At 44.8% G+C, this 14532-nt stretch overlaps 1 protein-coding gene across 2 annotated transcripts in view; it reads right to left on the reverse strand.

Moving 5' to 3' along the window:
- The window catches only part of Ift140 (intraflagellar transport 140), an 87234-nt gene that overhangs the window by 40671 nt on the left and 32031 nt on the right, over positions 1–14532 (reverse strand). For both annotated transcript variants that reach the window (XM_048436167.3, XM_048436165.3), the window contains exons 16-19: positions 12404–12534; positions 10150–10315; positions 6558–6689; positions 2277–2476 (exon numbers count right to left, since the gene is read on the reverse strand). In XM_048436167.3, coding sequence (XP_048292124.3) covers positions 2277–2476; positions 6558–6689; positions 10150–10315; positions 12404–12534 — 629 coding nt within the window. The remainder of the gene's footprint in view (positions 1–2276; positions 2477–6557; positions 6690–10149; positions 10316–12403; positions 12535–14532) is intronic.

Raw genomic sequence — 14532 nt, forward strand, 5'->3', positions numbered from 1 at the left:
AAGTTCACATCCATGCACTCTGAAAACTGGCCTGTCCCAGCCGATCAACAAACAGAATGGAAAGGATGAAATCCGACAGTTTTTCCCAGGAAAACCTTCATTCTCTCTCCAGCTAGGGCAGGGTAGGTACTGGATACTTCCAGAGGTCATATTGCTTTCAGACAGGCTGGATTCCTAGTCTGTGCCTTCCCAGAAATATGTACCTTTGGGGTTATAAAAGGCCCACAGAACACAGGGCTGCCTGACCGTACCTGTGACCAAGGTCCTGGTGCACCCTTGCTAGACAGCTCCTCATGGCCAGCAGGAGGCAGGAGTCACTGCCAGCATATGCATCAAAAGGAGACCGGCACTAGCAGAACATGAAAGCCGGGAGTGAGATGCTCTCCTCTGGCTGCCTTCCCTAATAAATGCCAAACTTGTTGCTTTCAGACTTCTAGTGACTAAAGTTGATCGGTTTAAATTCTGAAGCCCATCCTGTGCCAAAGTGTTATCTTTAGTCAGAACAAACAGTGAAATAGTACCTTAAACACACGAAAAGGCAGATAATGACATGTAAGCATTTATGGATTGGCCATATGCAACACACAGCACACTGTGTAGAAATGAGCAAGTGCGTGTCCACTACAGCACACAGATTCAAGCATTTAGCTATGACTTCCTCTCACCTGTCTCTTTCTATAAAGCAGTTTTATTTCTAGTCATACACTAATACTATGTATGTGCCATACACATTGGTATTGTGTATACGCCTATATAAAGCATATTAAAGACCTAAAAGCGGCCATGCAGTCTGCTTCAGGCTTTGATCGTGTCCACAGCAAATGAAAGTTATCCAGGAAAGACTGAGCTACGATATTCAGCTCGCTAGACACCTCCAAATTAAATGTCTACGTGGCCAGTGTGGAAAAACACTCCCAACTGCAATAAAACTGGACCTCAGTGGTGTCAGTGACAGTGGAGGGGGTTCCTGATGTCCTGAGACGTGCAATCTGTGCTGCAAAATTATCACTGCATGTAAGCTGAGGCAGGAATTCATTCTGAGCATTTCTTTTCCTTTTTTAAAATATATAATTTAATTCTATTTTATGTTCATTGATGTTTTGCCTGCATGCATGCCTGTGTGAGGGCGTCAGAAGCCCTGGAACTGGAGTTACAGTCAGGTGCGAGCTGTCATGTGGGTGCTGGGAATTGAATCTGGGTCCTCTGGAAGAGCAGCCAGTGCTCTGAGCCATCTCTCCAGCCTCAGGCATTTATTTTTCATGGCTTTCCTTTCTTATAGTATAACTCTCCCATATTTTACTTTGCCCTTTTAATGAAAATCTGTCAGAAACTCTGACTAAGAATTTTTGAACTCTCTCGGAAATGGAGAACGAATTTGTAGATACCCTTACTGGTTTCCTTTTTAACACAGGGCCTCTCTCACTCCATTACAGGCTGGCCCGGAGGTGGCCGCACAGTCTAGGCTAGATTCGTTCTTACAGTAGCTTCCCTACTTCAACCTTCTAAGTGCTGGGATGATTAGAACAAGCCAGCATATCTACATCACTGGAACTTCTTTCACATTTGTTGTTGTTGTTGTTTTCGAGACAGGGCTTCTCTGTGTATCTTTGACTGTCCTGGAACTCACTCTGTAGACCAGGCTCAAACTCAGAGATCTGCTTGCCTCTGCTTCCTGAGTGCTCGGCTAACCTTTTTCACAAAATTTAACTGTACTTCATTGATAGTTTTGGTGTTTATTTATTAATACTTTCGAGCAATATTTAGTACCTACAGAACTTTGGATCAGAGTACTCTGAACACTTTAAAATAAATGAAAATGATAAAATAACAGCCTACAGGCTCCTGGTACCACTGATGCCAGGAGCCAGGCTTGCTTGCAGCAAGAATGCCAAATCCCTGAGCTTAGTGGCTACTGGTGACCAGAAAAACAATTAAACACTACAATATGATCATAGAAGAGGTCTTAGCTTAAAATATAATTGATAAAGAAGACACAAAAGTGGCTAGAAAAACAGATTAGTGGTTAAGAGCACTTATAGCAGAGGCTCTGCACCCAAATGATGTCTCACAACCATCTGTAACTACAGCCCCAGGGGACCAGATGCCTTCTGACTTCCTTAGGCACACGTGACTCACACACATATATACAAGTAAAATACTCACACATATAAAATAAATCTAAAAACTTTTTTTTAAGAGAAAGAAGGCATTAAAAAGGCTGAAGGCTCTGGGTAAGATGCATGTCACCTTGACACTTTAGTGAATGAACGCCTTACCTTTTGATGAGTTTGATAGATTTGAAAGCTTCATCCATGTCCCCGATGGTGACAAAGAAGCTAAAGTTGAGCATGGCATCCCGAGTAGGCTTGTCACAGTCCTCCAGCCCCACAAAGTCTCGTAGGGGTCTCTTGGCTACCATCTGAGGGATGTGGTAGTGGCCAGAATCCACCCTGTCTTCTTTCTCTATTTCTCCAGGCTGGAGGACAAAGGTCCCGTATGCTTGTCAAGTAACATGTAAAGGCAATGCCTGCACTCAGTATCACTTCTTCTAACTTCAAACAATCACTGGGAAACTTATATGCAGGAAGGCATAGGTATATAGCCACAGGTCAAATAGTTCTCACAGGGTCCTGAAAAACCTTTAATGTCACTGGAATTGATCAAAGCTTTGGTCCCTTGTTTCAGACAATAGGTTGCTTTTTCAGCCTCTAATTCAGTGACGTCAGAGTCTCACATTAGAAACAGCTCTTTCTGCTACCCTCTCCCCGTGTTTCATTCATCATGAAGACTTTCACCAGCTTTAAATCAAGTCAGCCACACATCTACCTCTTAGAATTAAGAACACTAGTCTGTCTTTCTGTCAGGAGGTGCTGAGGAGCCCACGGCCCCTGCCATGGCTCTTCTAGTGTGCTCAGCCTCTACATTTGTGCTTGGACTCTTCTCTCCAGGGCTGGAACTCCCTTCTCTCGGCAGGCCATGTATACATACTCTCTAGCATAAATTTGCCACCATGACTACCCAATTGGTGGTGTCAACCACCTTCTCCCCAGCTCAGCTGTCATGAACAGTCCAGCCTCACTCTTCTTTCTGAGCCTACCTGGCAGGCTCAGGGAGAAGATCCCAAGGAGGAACCAACACTTGACCTGAAAATCTTCTGAAGTGTATCATGCCTCACTGTAGCTGGAAAGCCCTTCTAGGCACAGCACAGGGCATAAGCACAGGTTCTGTTGAGGGAAGCTTGAGTGTAGGACCATGGATGGATACATATATATAAAATATACACAGACAAATACATATACACACATATATTTAATGACATATATATAATGACACATAATACACACACACACATCACTAACTAGGTGACAGAAGAGTCTGGCTAATTCGTGCACCAAGTTGGGCAATGTCCTTCACCTTGGTAACATTATTCTTGGTGTGATTCTAATGAGAACCCAGTTTACTGTGTGAGCGTCCTGGGGTGCCTTGGAATTCCTGTTCTCTGTCTATTCGCCATGCCTCTTTATTCTAGCTCCTTGTTACTGATCTCTGAGGCAAGAACTGTTATCTATGGTCACACTACCCTGCACACATCTGAACTTGTCTCATCTTGGAAGTTAAACAAGGCTTGGACCCCATTTGTATTTGAACAGGAGGCAGAGACTGTTTATCCTGTCATAGTAGACTGGAATAACCTGCCAGTCACATGGTAAGGGTGCTAGGAACTAAGAGTATTGGATTTTCTCAGACTATCCTGGGATGTGTGGGCACTGAAAACCTGGGGGCCGGAGACGTGTTGTCAAGCAGGGTAAGAGCAGCCTTGAAAGGGACACAGTGCTTCTGGCTAGCCCTTGGGACATAGTGCTTCTGGCTAGTCCTTGGGACACAGTGCTTCTGGCTAGTCCTTGGAATACGGCACTTCTGGCTAGTCCTTGGGACATGGCGCTTCTGGCTAGTCGTTGGCAGCACTGTGTAAGGTAAACTGATGATAGATACTCTTTAGATTGCAAACATGGGTCACCCAAGCACTCTGTATCTGGAGACCACGTGAAATGGCTGCACATGCCACAGAGACACACCAAACTAACAGCCAACGGGCTCCTCTCTTACTTCACTAAGTCACATAGCTCTATGGCCAAACAAAAGCCCTGGCCTTCCAGAAAAGTTTCCTGTGTAGGCGAGCAGGGAAGGTAGGAAGTGCTGGCACACACACAATACAGCAAGAAAGCAAGAGTCTCAGAGGTGGGACAAAACCAAGGTGAGAAGCCAGAACCTGGGGTTCCATACTTACGACGGCACCATACATGCCTCTTCTGTGGAATAGCAACTATGAGTGCAGGCACAGAAAGGGGGACGAGAAAAAGAAAACACGCATGAATGTGTGGAAGAAACAAAAGCCCAGAATACAAGATTAATGTGGAAAATTCAACAGGATGAATTTAAAAGAACTTTCCAAACTTTCTGTTTTCAAATCAAAGGGAAATTACACCAAAGAACACAAAACAAGATTGAAAAATGCCAAGAAAACATCAGTCTGGTGGTGGAACTCCATTTTAAAATAAAGCAATTAAGGACACTGCACTGACAGAAAAAAGGGCTCCCAGAACTCAGTTAATTACATGAATACCTTCCCAGCCATCAACTCTATGGAAGTTTTTAAGGCACATGGAAGTGTAACAGACAAGATGGCTCGTGGACCAGCTTCCAGCGGCTCTGCAGCACTGCTGCAGAGGGTAACTTGGAAAACTGGAACCAACTGTACCAGATTCGTTCTTATTTAAAATATGGGTATCATTATATACGCATGTTTGCAGATCCTAAAGCTAGAAGCCCCATAAGGTGATCGCAATGGTCACAAACCAAGGAGCAGTATCCACTGCCACCCAATTCTTTACACCAATTCCTTTTAAAGTAAATCGCAGCTCTGGCAAGAGCTGAGTGTGGCTTGTACGCTTGCGGCTGTCTAGCAGTCCACATGAGAGTTTCATTAGCTTATGTGGGTATGTGGAGGGGACTACTCACAAGATACAGGTTTTTATTCTGCTCTATCTCCCTGTGGCTCTCCTATGACTCACTCTTGGCTACAACAGGCATGGTTTGACACCCATGTAATCCTAGCAACCTTAGCACTCAAGAGGCTGAGGCAGAAGAATTAAGTGTGAGTTCAAGGCCGCCCTAGGCTATGCAATTAAAATCTTGCAAGAAAGAAAGAAAGAAAGAAAAAAAGAGGGGGGGTTAGAGAAATGGTCAGTCAATGATAGCGATGACAGTATGCACTGCTCTTGCATAGTTCAGTTCCCATTACCAGGGAGCGCACCACCACCTGCCTCCACAGGCACCGGCACTCAAGTGCACATATCCACATATGAACACGCATACATAAAATTAAAAACAATTTTTAAAAAGATAGGTTAGTTTCAGACAATAAGAATAGCACAGGGCTCATTTAAAGACCAATTGTACATCACCATATGGGGAAAACAAGAGACACTAGGTAAAAGGTAACAGCTGACACCATAGGTCCCCTCTCCCCACCTTTTGGTGTGACAATGCAAGGGGAGTGAAGGGAGGATGTCTACATTTTCCAGAAGGTGGGGGTTCCAGCTCAATCTTCAGTTCAGGGTATCAAAGCCATGCCAGCAGCTGCAGCCCAGTGACCATGGAGTTCACTGACGGCTCCAGCCCCCGGGACTGAGCTTTGATGTCACAAGCCCACTGGGCTCCTGGGTGGAAAAAGTCCCTCAGGTAGCTCACTGTGGTAAAAATGGATACAACAGCGTGAGGCTGCTGGGAGTCCCGTTTCTTGTGTCGGTGCGTTACCTGAGAACCCAGCGCAAATGGATCTCAGGCATGTAACACACGTGAGTTAGGATGTATACTAGTGTTTACTGACCCCATTTTTTCAAAAACTTATTCATTCCTTCTAGGTTACAGAAGCTTCCTGAGTAGTGATACCAGCCACCTCACAGTGACCATCTCTGGGCTGGGATCAGGGAGAATAGTATCATTTGCAACTCCTATATTTCTTAAGAAGAATGTAGGAGTAATTATTCTAAAAACTCAGCTAGAATAAAAGGAAATGACAAAGGCTGAAAGACCTGTCATTAGAAGGAAAGTCAAAGATGGGTGGTGGTGTCACATGCCTTTAATTCCGGCACTCAGGTGTCAGAGGCAGGTGGATCTTAGTGAGTTCGAGACCATTCTGGTCTACAAAGTGAGTTCCAGGACAGCCAGGACTGTTACATAGAGAAACCCTGTCTCGAAAAACAAATAGAAAAACAAAAAGAAGGAAACTCAAAGGGGAAGAGCCAAGAGTTCCAAGACCATTATCACATTCGTCTGCCCTGAGAGCAAAGGCATGTCCTGTGAGGTTTCCCAGCACCGGAGACATCAGTGCTTGCTGAATGTCAGACAGTTACTGACAGCTACTCATGAGACCACTCATGAGAGGTGAGCCTTGGAACCTGGAGGGCCAGCTCACATCTCAAGTATGCTAGAGTCACATGGAAGAATTTACCCAAGGAAGGGAAAACAGAGGTGCAGGTATCAGGGATTCTCACCTTTTTTGTGAAGTAATAATGAGGCACTTCCATTCCAAGAAGGTTCTGGTAGGTAGGAGGCCGAGGGAAGCAGTCATGGAGCAAGAAGCCATGCTCTTCAGAAGCGAAGAATGACAGAATCAGAACATCTTCCTGAAAGACACAGGACAATGTAGCTTGGTTTTAAACTTAGCAATATAATTTTCTTCTCAGTTTCTTTTCAGGGTGTACGGTCATGATGTTATTTCTGGCAAGGCTTCCCAAGCTTTTTATCTACCCCCTTTGAAGAATAAAGGCATCCAGCCTCTCCCATATGACTGCACCTAACCTGTCTGTGACCAACAGACCCCAGGAGTGCCTAGCCATCAAACCCGCCTGAGTTCATGAGGGAAACTGAAGAGTGCTTGTGTTTTGAAAAATTCTCCCTTTGAGTTTCTTTGCTCTGATTTAAAACTCATCAAGGAGCCAGGTTACGCTCAGCACTCGGGAGGCAGAGGCAGGCGGATCTCTGAGCCAGAGGCCAGCCTGGTCGACACAGTGAGTTGTAGGCTATTCAGAGATACATGGTGAGACCCCGCCTCAAAAACAAACAATGACAATGTTGACAATAAACAAACACAAAACCCCCTCTTCTCTGCTCTTGAGGAGTACGGAAGGCACGAGAGGAGCCCAAATGCAATGCTGCCTCTGTTGCACGTGAGCAGAGTAAGCTGCAGCGAAGGCTGGGACCACCTTCCTATCTGCACTGCTTCTTAAAAAGAGGACACAACACTTTTCCTCATTACTCTAGTGTGAACTCTTAGAGCTGCACACACCACCATCGCAAAAAACATAACCATTTGATCACATGACCAGCACCAGCCTCCCCATGAACACGCTAATTATCTTTGCTGTGCCCATTATCTCCTGGGACTGTCACACTGACCACCTGGAAAAGTCCTCTGGCAATGTGTCCTTCATTCCAGTGATACAGAAGCCTCTGTGACTGAAGATCGAGATCAGGATTTGCTCCTGGTATTCTCAGGATTTCAGATTTCAGAGGGTCTCAGGGGCAGGCTCTCATCTGTGAGAACGCCTCCAGCAGGAAGAGAAACCCCAAAACTATAGAACGGGCTTCCCCATGCCGACTTACTTGGGAGTTGTGCGTGCAAACTGTTCTGAGAGGAAGGTGGGCTACAGGGGCACAGATTGCTGGGCTTTAGGCACATCTGCCACCTTGCAAAACATAAGGCTTGGGAAGTATCAGAGTCCCAGTTCCTATATGGTCTGGTCTGGAGCCAAGAGCACATCTGCATGGAGGTCAAGCTCCACAGAGGCGGGGGAAACGAGGAGGGCAGCGACAGGGACTGAGGACAGCTGGTGAGAGGTGAACGGAGGTCACAGCTCTACCTCAGACCCAATCTCAGCACGTGCTAAAGCAGTAAGCGATAGTTCACATAGAGATCTATAAAGAGCTCTGCCCATCTTACCAAAAGCAATCTACACATTCAATGCAATGCCCAGCAAAATTCCAGCAAAATTCTTCACAGACCTCGAAAGAATGGTACTCAACTTCATATGGAAAAGCAAAAAACCCAGGATAGCCAAAACAATCCTCTACAATAAAAGAACTTCTGGAGGCATCCAAATCCCTGACTTCAAACTCTACTACAGAGCTACAGTACTGAAAACAGTCTGGTATTGGCATAAAAAGACAGGATGACCAATGGAATCGAATATAAGACCCGGATATTAATCTACACACCTTCGAACGCCTGATTTTTGACAAAGAAGCAAAAAATATCAAATGGAAAAAGAAAGCATATTTAACAAATGGTGCTGTCATAACTGGATATCAACACATAGAAGAATGAAAATAGATCCATATCTATCACCATGCACAAAACTCAAGTCCAAATGGATCAAAGACCTCAACATAAATCCAGCCACATTGAACCTCATAGAAGAGAAAGTGGGAAGTACACTTGAACGCATTGGCACAGGAGACCCCTTCAAAAATATAACCCCAGCAGCACAGACACTGAGAGAAACAATTAATAATTGGGACCTCTTGAAACTGAAAAGTTTCTTTTTGTAAAGCAAAGGACACGGTCAACAAGACAAAACGACAGCCTACAGAATGGGAAAAGATCTTCACCAACCCCACATCAGACAGAGGTCTGATCTCCAAAATATACAAAGAACTCAAGAAATTGGTCATTAAAAGAACAAATAATCCAATAAAAAAATTGAGTACAGACCTAAACAGAGAACTCTCAATAGAGGAATCTAAAATGGCTGAAAGACATTTAAGGAAATGTTCAACATCCTTAGTCATCAGAGAAATGGAAATCAAAACAACTAAGATTCCATCTTACATCTGTAAGAATGGCCAAGATCAAAAACACTGATAATAACTTATGCTGGAGAGGTTGTGGGAAAAAGAGAACACTTCTGCATTGCTGGTGGAAATTCAAGCTGGTACAACCCCTTTGGATGTCAGTGTGGCGATTTCTCAGAAAATTAGGAAACAACCTTCCTCAAGACCCAGTAATACCACTTTTGGGTATATATCCAAAGGATGCTCAATCGTGCCACAAGGGACATGTGCTCAACTATGTTCATAGCAGCTTTGTTTGTCATAGCCAGAACCTGGAAACAACCTAAACGCCCCTTGACCGAAGAGTGGATAAGGAAAATGTGGTACATTTACACAATGGAGTACTACACAGCAGAAAAAAATAACTACATCTTGAATTTTGCAGGCAAACAAATGGAGTTAGAAAACATCATTTTGAGTGAGGTAACCCAGACACAGAAAGACAGTTATCACATGTACTCACTCATAGGTGGTTTTTAAACATAAAACAAAGAAAGCCAACCTACAAACCACAATCCCAGAGAACTTTGACAACAATGAGGACACTAAGAGAGACTTACATAGATCTAATCTATATGGGAAGTAGAAAGTAGAAAAAGAAAGATCTCCTGAGTAAATCGGGAGCATGGGGACCTTGGGAGAGGGTTGAAGGGGAGGAAAGCAGCAGGGAGGGGAGCAGAGAAGAATGCAGAGCTCAGTTAAAGAAAAAAGAGCTCACAGAGAAGAGTCACATGGGACAGTTAAGAAAATCAAGAGATTAAAATTTGGCATTAGACTGGACAAAAAAAATAAGATGGAGCAGATCTACACAGGAAGAGTGGAGCAGATAAAAAGAACACCATCCAACAGATGCACCTCACACTGCAGCTTTCCTGTGCAGCTCACGATGGGTCTGTCTGCAGGATGGTGGTGGCGCGTGCCTTTAGTTCCAGCACACAGGAGGCAGAGGCAGGCAGATCTCTGTGAGTTTGAGGCCAGCCTGAGCTACAGGCTAGTTCTAGGACAGCCAGGACACAACAGAGAAACCCTGTCTCAAAACCCACCTCCCCAAAAAGATGGATCTGTGACCATTTGTCTATGGAAGTGATCCTGATGACACAGAAACCCTTATCCAGTGGGAGGTATGCGGCAGATACTCTACTTCACATGGATGTATTTTCCTAGTAACTCTCCCGTAAGTTATACCATGAATACACTATCTGGCAAACGGTCACCATATATGTCTAAACATGGAACATAGCAAACAATAGGTACCTTGTGGCATGTGTCCTCCATGTGGGGCTGCTTGTCTACAGTCTGTGGCTGGGCTCCAGGAGATTCCTGCAAGGCCTCACACACGAAGAGCCTGGGCTCACTCTGATCCCAGAAATGGTTCACAGGAACGTAATTTGCTAGTCTCTCATGCATAAAGATGTGGGGCCTAAAACAGAAGGAAGAACTGTCCCAACTCTGAGAACAGCGCTTTCAGTGCTACCCACACCACTCAGAGCCATCTCAGCCAATGCCAGCAGGTGGCAGTGTTGGCAAGTGCACGGCTCCTGGAGCGCCTCTGAGTCACTCACCACCATGTACCCCATCAAAACAAATTCTTGCAGACTTTGAGAAATTGGGAGTAAGGGTCTGGGAAGTCTGGCTTGGAGACACAGAGCATGATGCTTGGATTTGAAAGTCCCATCTATAAGATACCATGATTTATGGGCCCAAAATTTGAAGAAGCTCTTTTTTATTAAAAAAAAAAAGATTTATTTATTTTACACATGAGCTATATCTGTATGTATACGTTTATGCCAGAGGAGGGCATCAGATCCCACTAGAGATGCTTGTGAGCGAGCATGCGGTTGCTGGGAATTGAACTTATGACATTAGAAGATCAGTCAGTACTCTTAACTGCTGATCCATCTCTCCAGCCTTGAAGAAGTTCTATATGGAGATCTTAATAGTAAATGAGTGTGGTGATACACATTATTAGTTTTAGTTATTTGGGAGATGAAGGCAGGACAATCACACACAAAAAGGGAGAATTACGAGGTAAGCCAGATAGTCATCCTTAAGTACCACCCACCCTCTAGAGAGCACAGTAAACCTAGGGGATAGAATGGAACTGCTGGGCTCAATGGCCCTTGGTGGCTGTGCAGGACCAACTCCTACAGGAAACATAACCCTCATGGATGCTGCTAGCACCAGCACTGGTGGCTGCCCACGGCCATGGCCTGCTCGGCTCTGTGCATAACTGACGTGACAAGCACGGAATTTTGAAAGGAACATATACTAAGGACTTATAAGATGCCAGACACAGGTTGTTTCCTTTGTACTATAAGGAGTCTGGCCAAGAGAGGCTGGCCTGGCAAGAGATTTAGAATAGGCAGAAAGGATGTTGCCTATTCTTAAAAGAGAAGTCATGGAAATCAGGCAGAGTCAGGAGAAAAACAGGAATTTAAAGACATTTCATAAGGTAAAGGGGAACTGACAGTAGGAGCTGAAGGAAAGCTTAGTTCCAAAGATTTACACCTGGTCACAGAGAACCCAGGAACACTGGGACTGGGATGAAGGCCAATCTGAGGAGCAAAAAGTTCAAGGGCCCATATTCTGAGGCAGATCAGTGACACAGGTGGAAAGAGAAGAAGGGGCTGTTGAAGTAAGGCATCAACAGAGATGAAAATCAGACCAAGCAGGTTAAAGGAGGCAGGCAGGACTCAGGGAGAGAGACGGGAAGAACTCAAGGTGGACTGGACAGGAAGATCTGAGTCAGGACCTGCTGGAACTAGCATAAGGTAAGGCTGGGGTTGGGGAGTAACTCAGTGGTAGGGCACTTGCTTAGCACACACCAGGTTCTGGGATCTGTCCTTAGCATCACAATCAACCAAATCAACTAGCAAAAATAGCAAAACAGTAGAAAAAAAAAAAAGACAGAAAAAGTATCACTGGGTGAAACTCTTGCAGGTTCTTCTGTTCTCTGTTAGGCATTTAGGCAAGCCTTCAGGTTTCCATCCCATGCTTTCTGCCCTGCACCCTGCACGTACTCACAGCAGCCACACCTAGCATTCTTTCCCAAACTGCTTGTGTTCCTGACTCAAGTCATGCAGAATCAAACATAGATGGTGCAAAGTATTGGAAATGCTTTAAGGCCCCACGAACATGTTTTCTGTAGCAGAAACTATGGTTATGTGTTACATCAATCCTCCCCCAACAGAAAGACATTGATTTTTTTTATCTTCTCTAGAAACATATTCTCTACAAAGACAAGCACCTTTTTCCTGTTAGAGTTGCCAATAAGTCTGAGACCATTCTGTTCTGAGACATTTTTAGAGATGTTTGGAAGAGCCCCTCCAAATTTTGAGTTACTACTAAGTCAGTTCCACAGTCTCAATCCTGGAGCACAGAGACCAAAAACTTAAATCTACTTCAACTGCTTAGTGTCTCTTTCAGGCTCCAAGGTTCAAAATATAACTTAGTAAGTTGGACAATAGGCCTATTGTTTCCCACAAAATCCTCTCGACTATAATCTTACTCATTGGTCTCCGGCTCATTAAAGGGTAGTGTCTGCATCTGTCCAATTTCTCCAGTCTTGAAGTTGAAGACATTCACTGTGTCCATTTCAACGTCATAGATGTAGATTTTGGAATCAGGGCTATTGTCAACCTAGGAAAGAAAAGACGTAATGCTCAGGGCCTGGCAAGTGCCTTAGGGCCTGTGCCCATGGGGCTGACACAGCTTGTACTTGAGGAAAACGCACCTGCCACCAGCCCCTGTGGCTTCCAGTCAATGGCATGCCACCAGAATAATAATTCAATTCTTTATTAAGCCCACTGAAATAGTTCTTTAGTTACTACTTTGTAATTTCAGACAACTTAGAACAAAGTCTAAAAAGTTGTAACTGCTCTTAGTTTTGACTAGAAATTAAAAAAAAAAAAAAAGAAGAACTGGGTCTCAGTACAGATGGTTGTGAGCCACCATGTGGTTGCTGGGAACTGAACTCAGAACCTCAGAAAGAGCAGACAGTGCTCTTAACCTCTGAGCCATCTCTCTAGCTCCAAAGATTTCTTAAAACAAACAAACAACACACCTTACAAAAGAGAAAGAGACCTGATTCTGTGTGCATGCATATTTTGCCTGCATGTATGCATGTGTAGCACATGTGTACCTGGTGCCCACAGAGGTCAGAAGAGGTGGTCAGACCCCTGGAATTTGAGTTAAGAACGGTTGTGAAGCATCGGGTAGATGCTGGAACAGACTGAGGTCCTTCGCAAGAGCAATAAGTACTCTTAACCTTTGAGTCATATCTCCAGTATCTACACACATGGATTTCTGAGGCTCAGGGAAGTTCTCGCCTCAGTTTCAAATGCTCCCTAGCTAGATCCAGAGGATTCTCTATGAATGGGTCTCACGCAGCTGCCTGCCTCACACTGTGGCCACTTTGTGTCCTCATTTCCTTTTGTATTACTTTAACACCATTGTGGGGTTTCCTACTCTTTCTTTCCTTGTTGCAGACAAGTCGCCATTCAGGTCAGGGTGCTGAGCTGCAGACAAGCCGCCATTAGGGTCAACACTTCCTGGGCTGGTGCATTTTAAGCCTGGGTCAGTGGGACTTATAAACACAACTCATAATGATGTTACCACTATGATCTTATCATTTCTCATTTCCTTCTTTTGAATACTTGCAGAAGAATATCATGGACATGTACATACAAAAGAAAGTAAGGAAAGGGAAGAGCTGGGCTCAATCCCCCATTCCTCATCTCCTCCACCGTGTCCACCAGCCTGTGTTCTGTTAATTCAGTGTCTTCCTCAGAGCTCCCACCAATGGGCACAATGTGAAAGGGAGCCAGCTCCTCAAGTCTTCAAAGCAATGATGAGGACACAAAACCAGAAGAAAACTTTATTCTAGCAGCACGAGAATCGTAAATAGAGTTTTGGCTGGGTGGCAAAGACAACAAGCAAGAAAAAGGGAGAAGGATCTCTAAAGAAGACACCACTGTTTCTGATGAAAACAAAAAAAGGCAGGTGAGGATGTGAGAACTGAGTATAGGCCAGGTGTGTGGTGCAGCCTCTGCACTCAGAAGGCAGAGGTAGACAGACCTCTGTGAGTTCAAGGCCAATCTTGGTCTACGCGTGAGTGTGAGTTCCAGGACAACCAAGGCTACACAGAGAAACCTTTTCTCAAAACAACAACAATGACAAAACTAAAAATAAACAAAAAACCAACCAAACAAACAAAAAAGAGTGTCTCTGGAGAGCTGGCCCTACATCTCCACAATAAAGTGGGCAGCACAATAGAGCCAAGCCCACTCACTGGTAGATGTGTAGGCGAACCAGGCCAGAAGTTGTAAGCATAGTAGAGTTCCCCCATTATTCATCGGCCATGTGGCATCATGGGCAGGGGATAGCTGTTACTCCCCTGCCCTCCCGTCCATCAATGCCCAAGGCAGGTGGGAGAACTGGCCCTGTCCCCATCAGCTGCAGCACTTAGAAAAGTGGCCCCACAACACAGCAGGGCAACACAGTGGAGCTGACCCTGAAGGTGTAGGTGTGGGGGATCTTACCTAGGATGTGAAAGCAGGAGAACTGGCCCCACCCCTTGCTCATTGCTGCAAGGGGTGAACCTGCCAGGACAAAGCAAGAGAGCTCACTCTGGTGGTG

This window comes from Myodes glareolus, chromosome 9 (assembly GCF_982192425.1).
Source record: "Myodes glareolus chromosome 9, mMyoGla1.1, whole genome shotgun sequence".
NCBI classification, from domain to species: Eukaryota; Metazoa; Chordata; class Mammalia; order Rodentia; family Cricetidae; genus Myodes; species Myodes glareolus.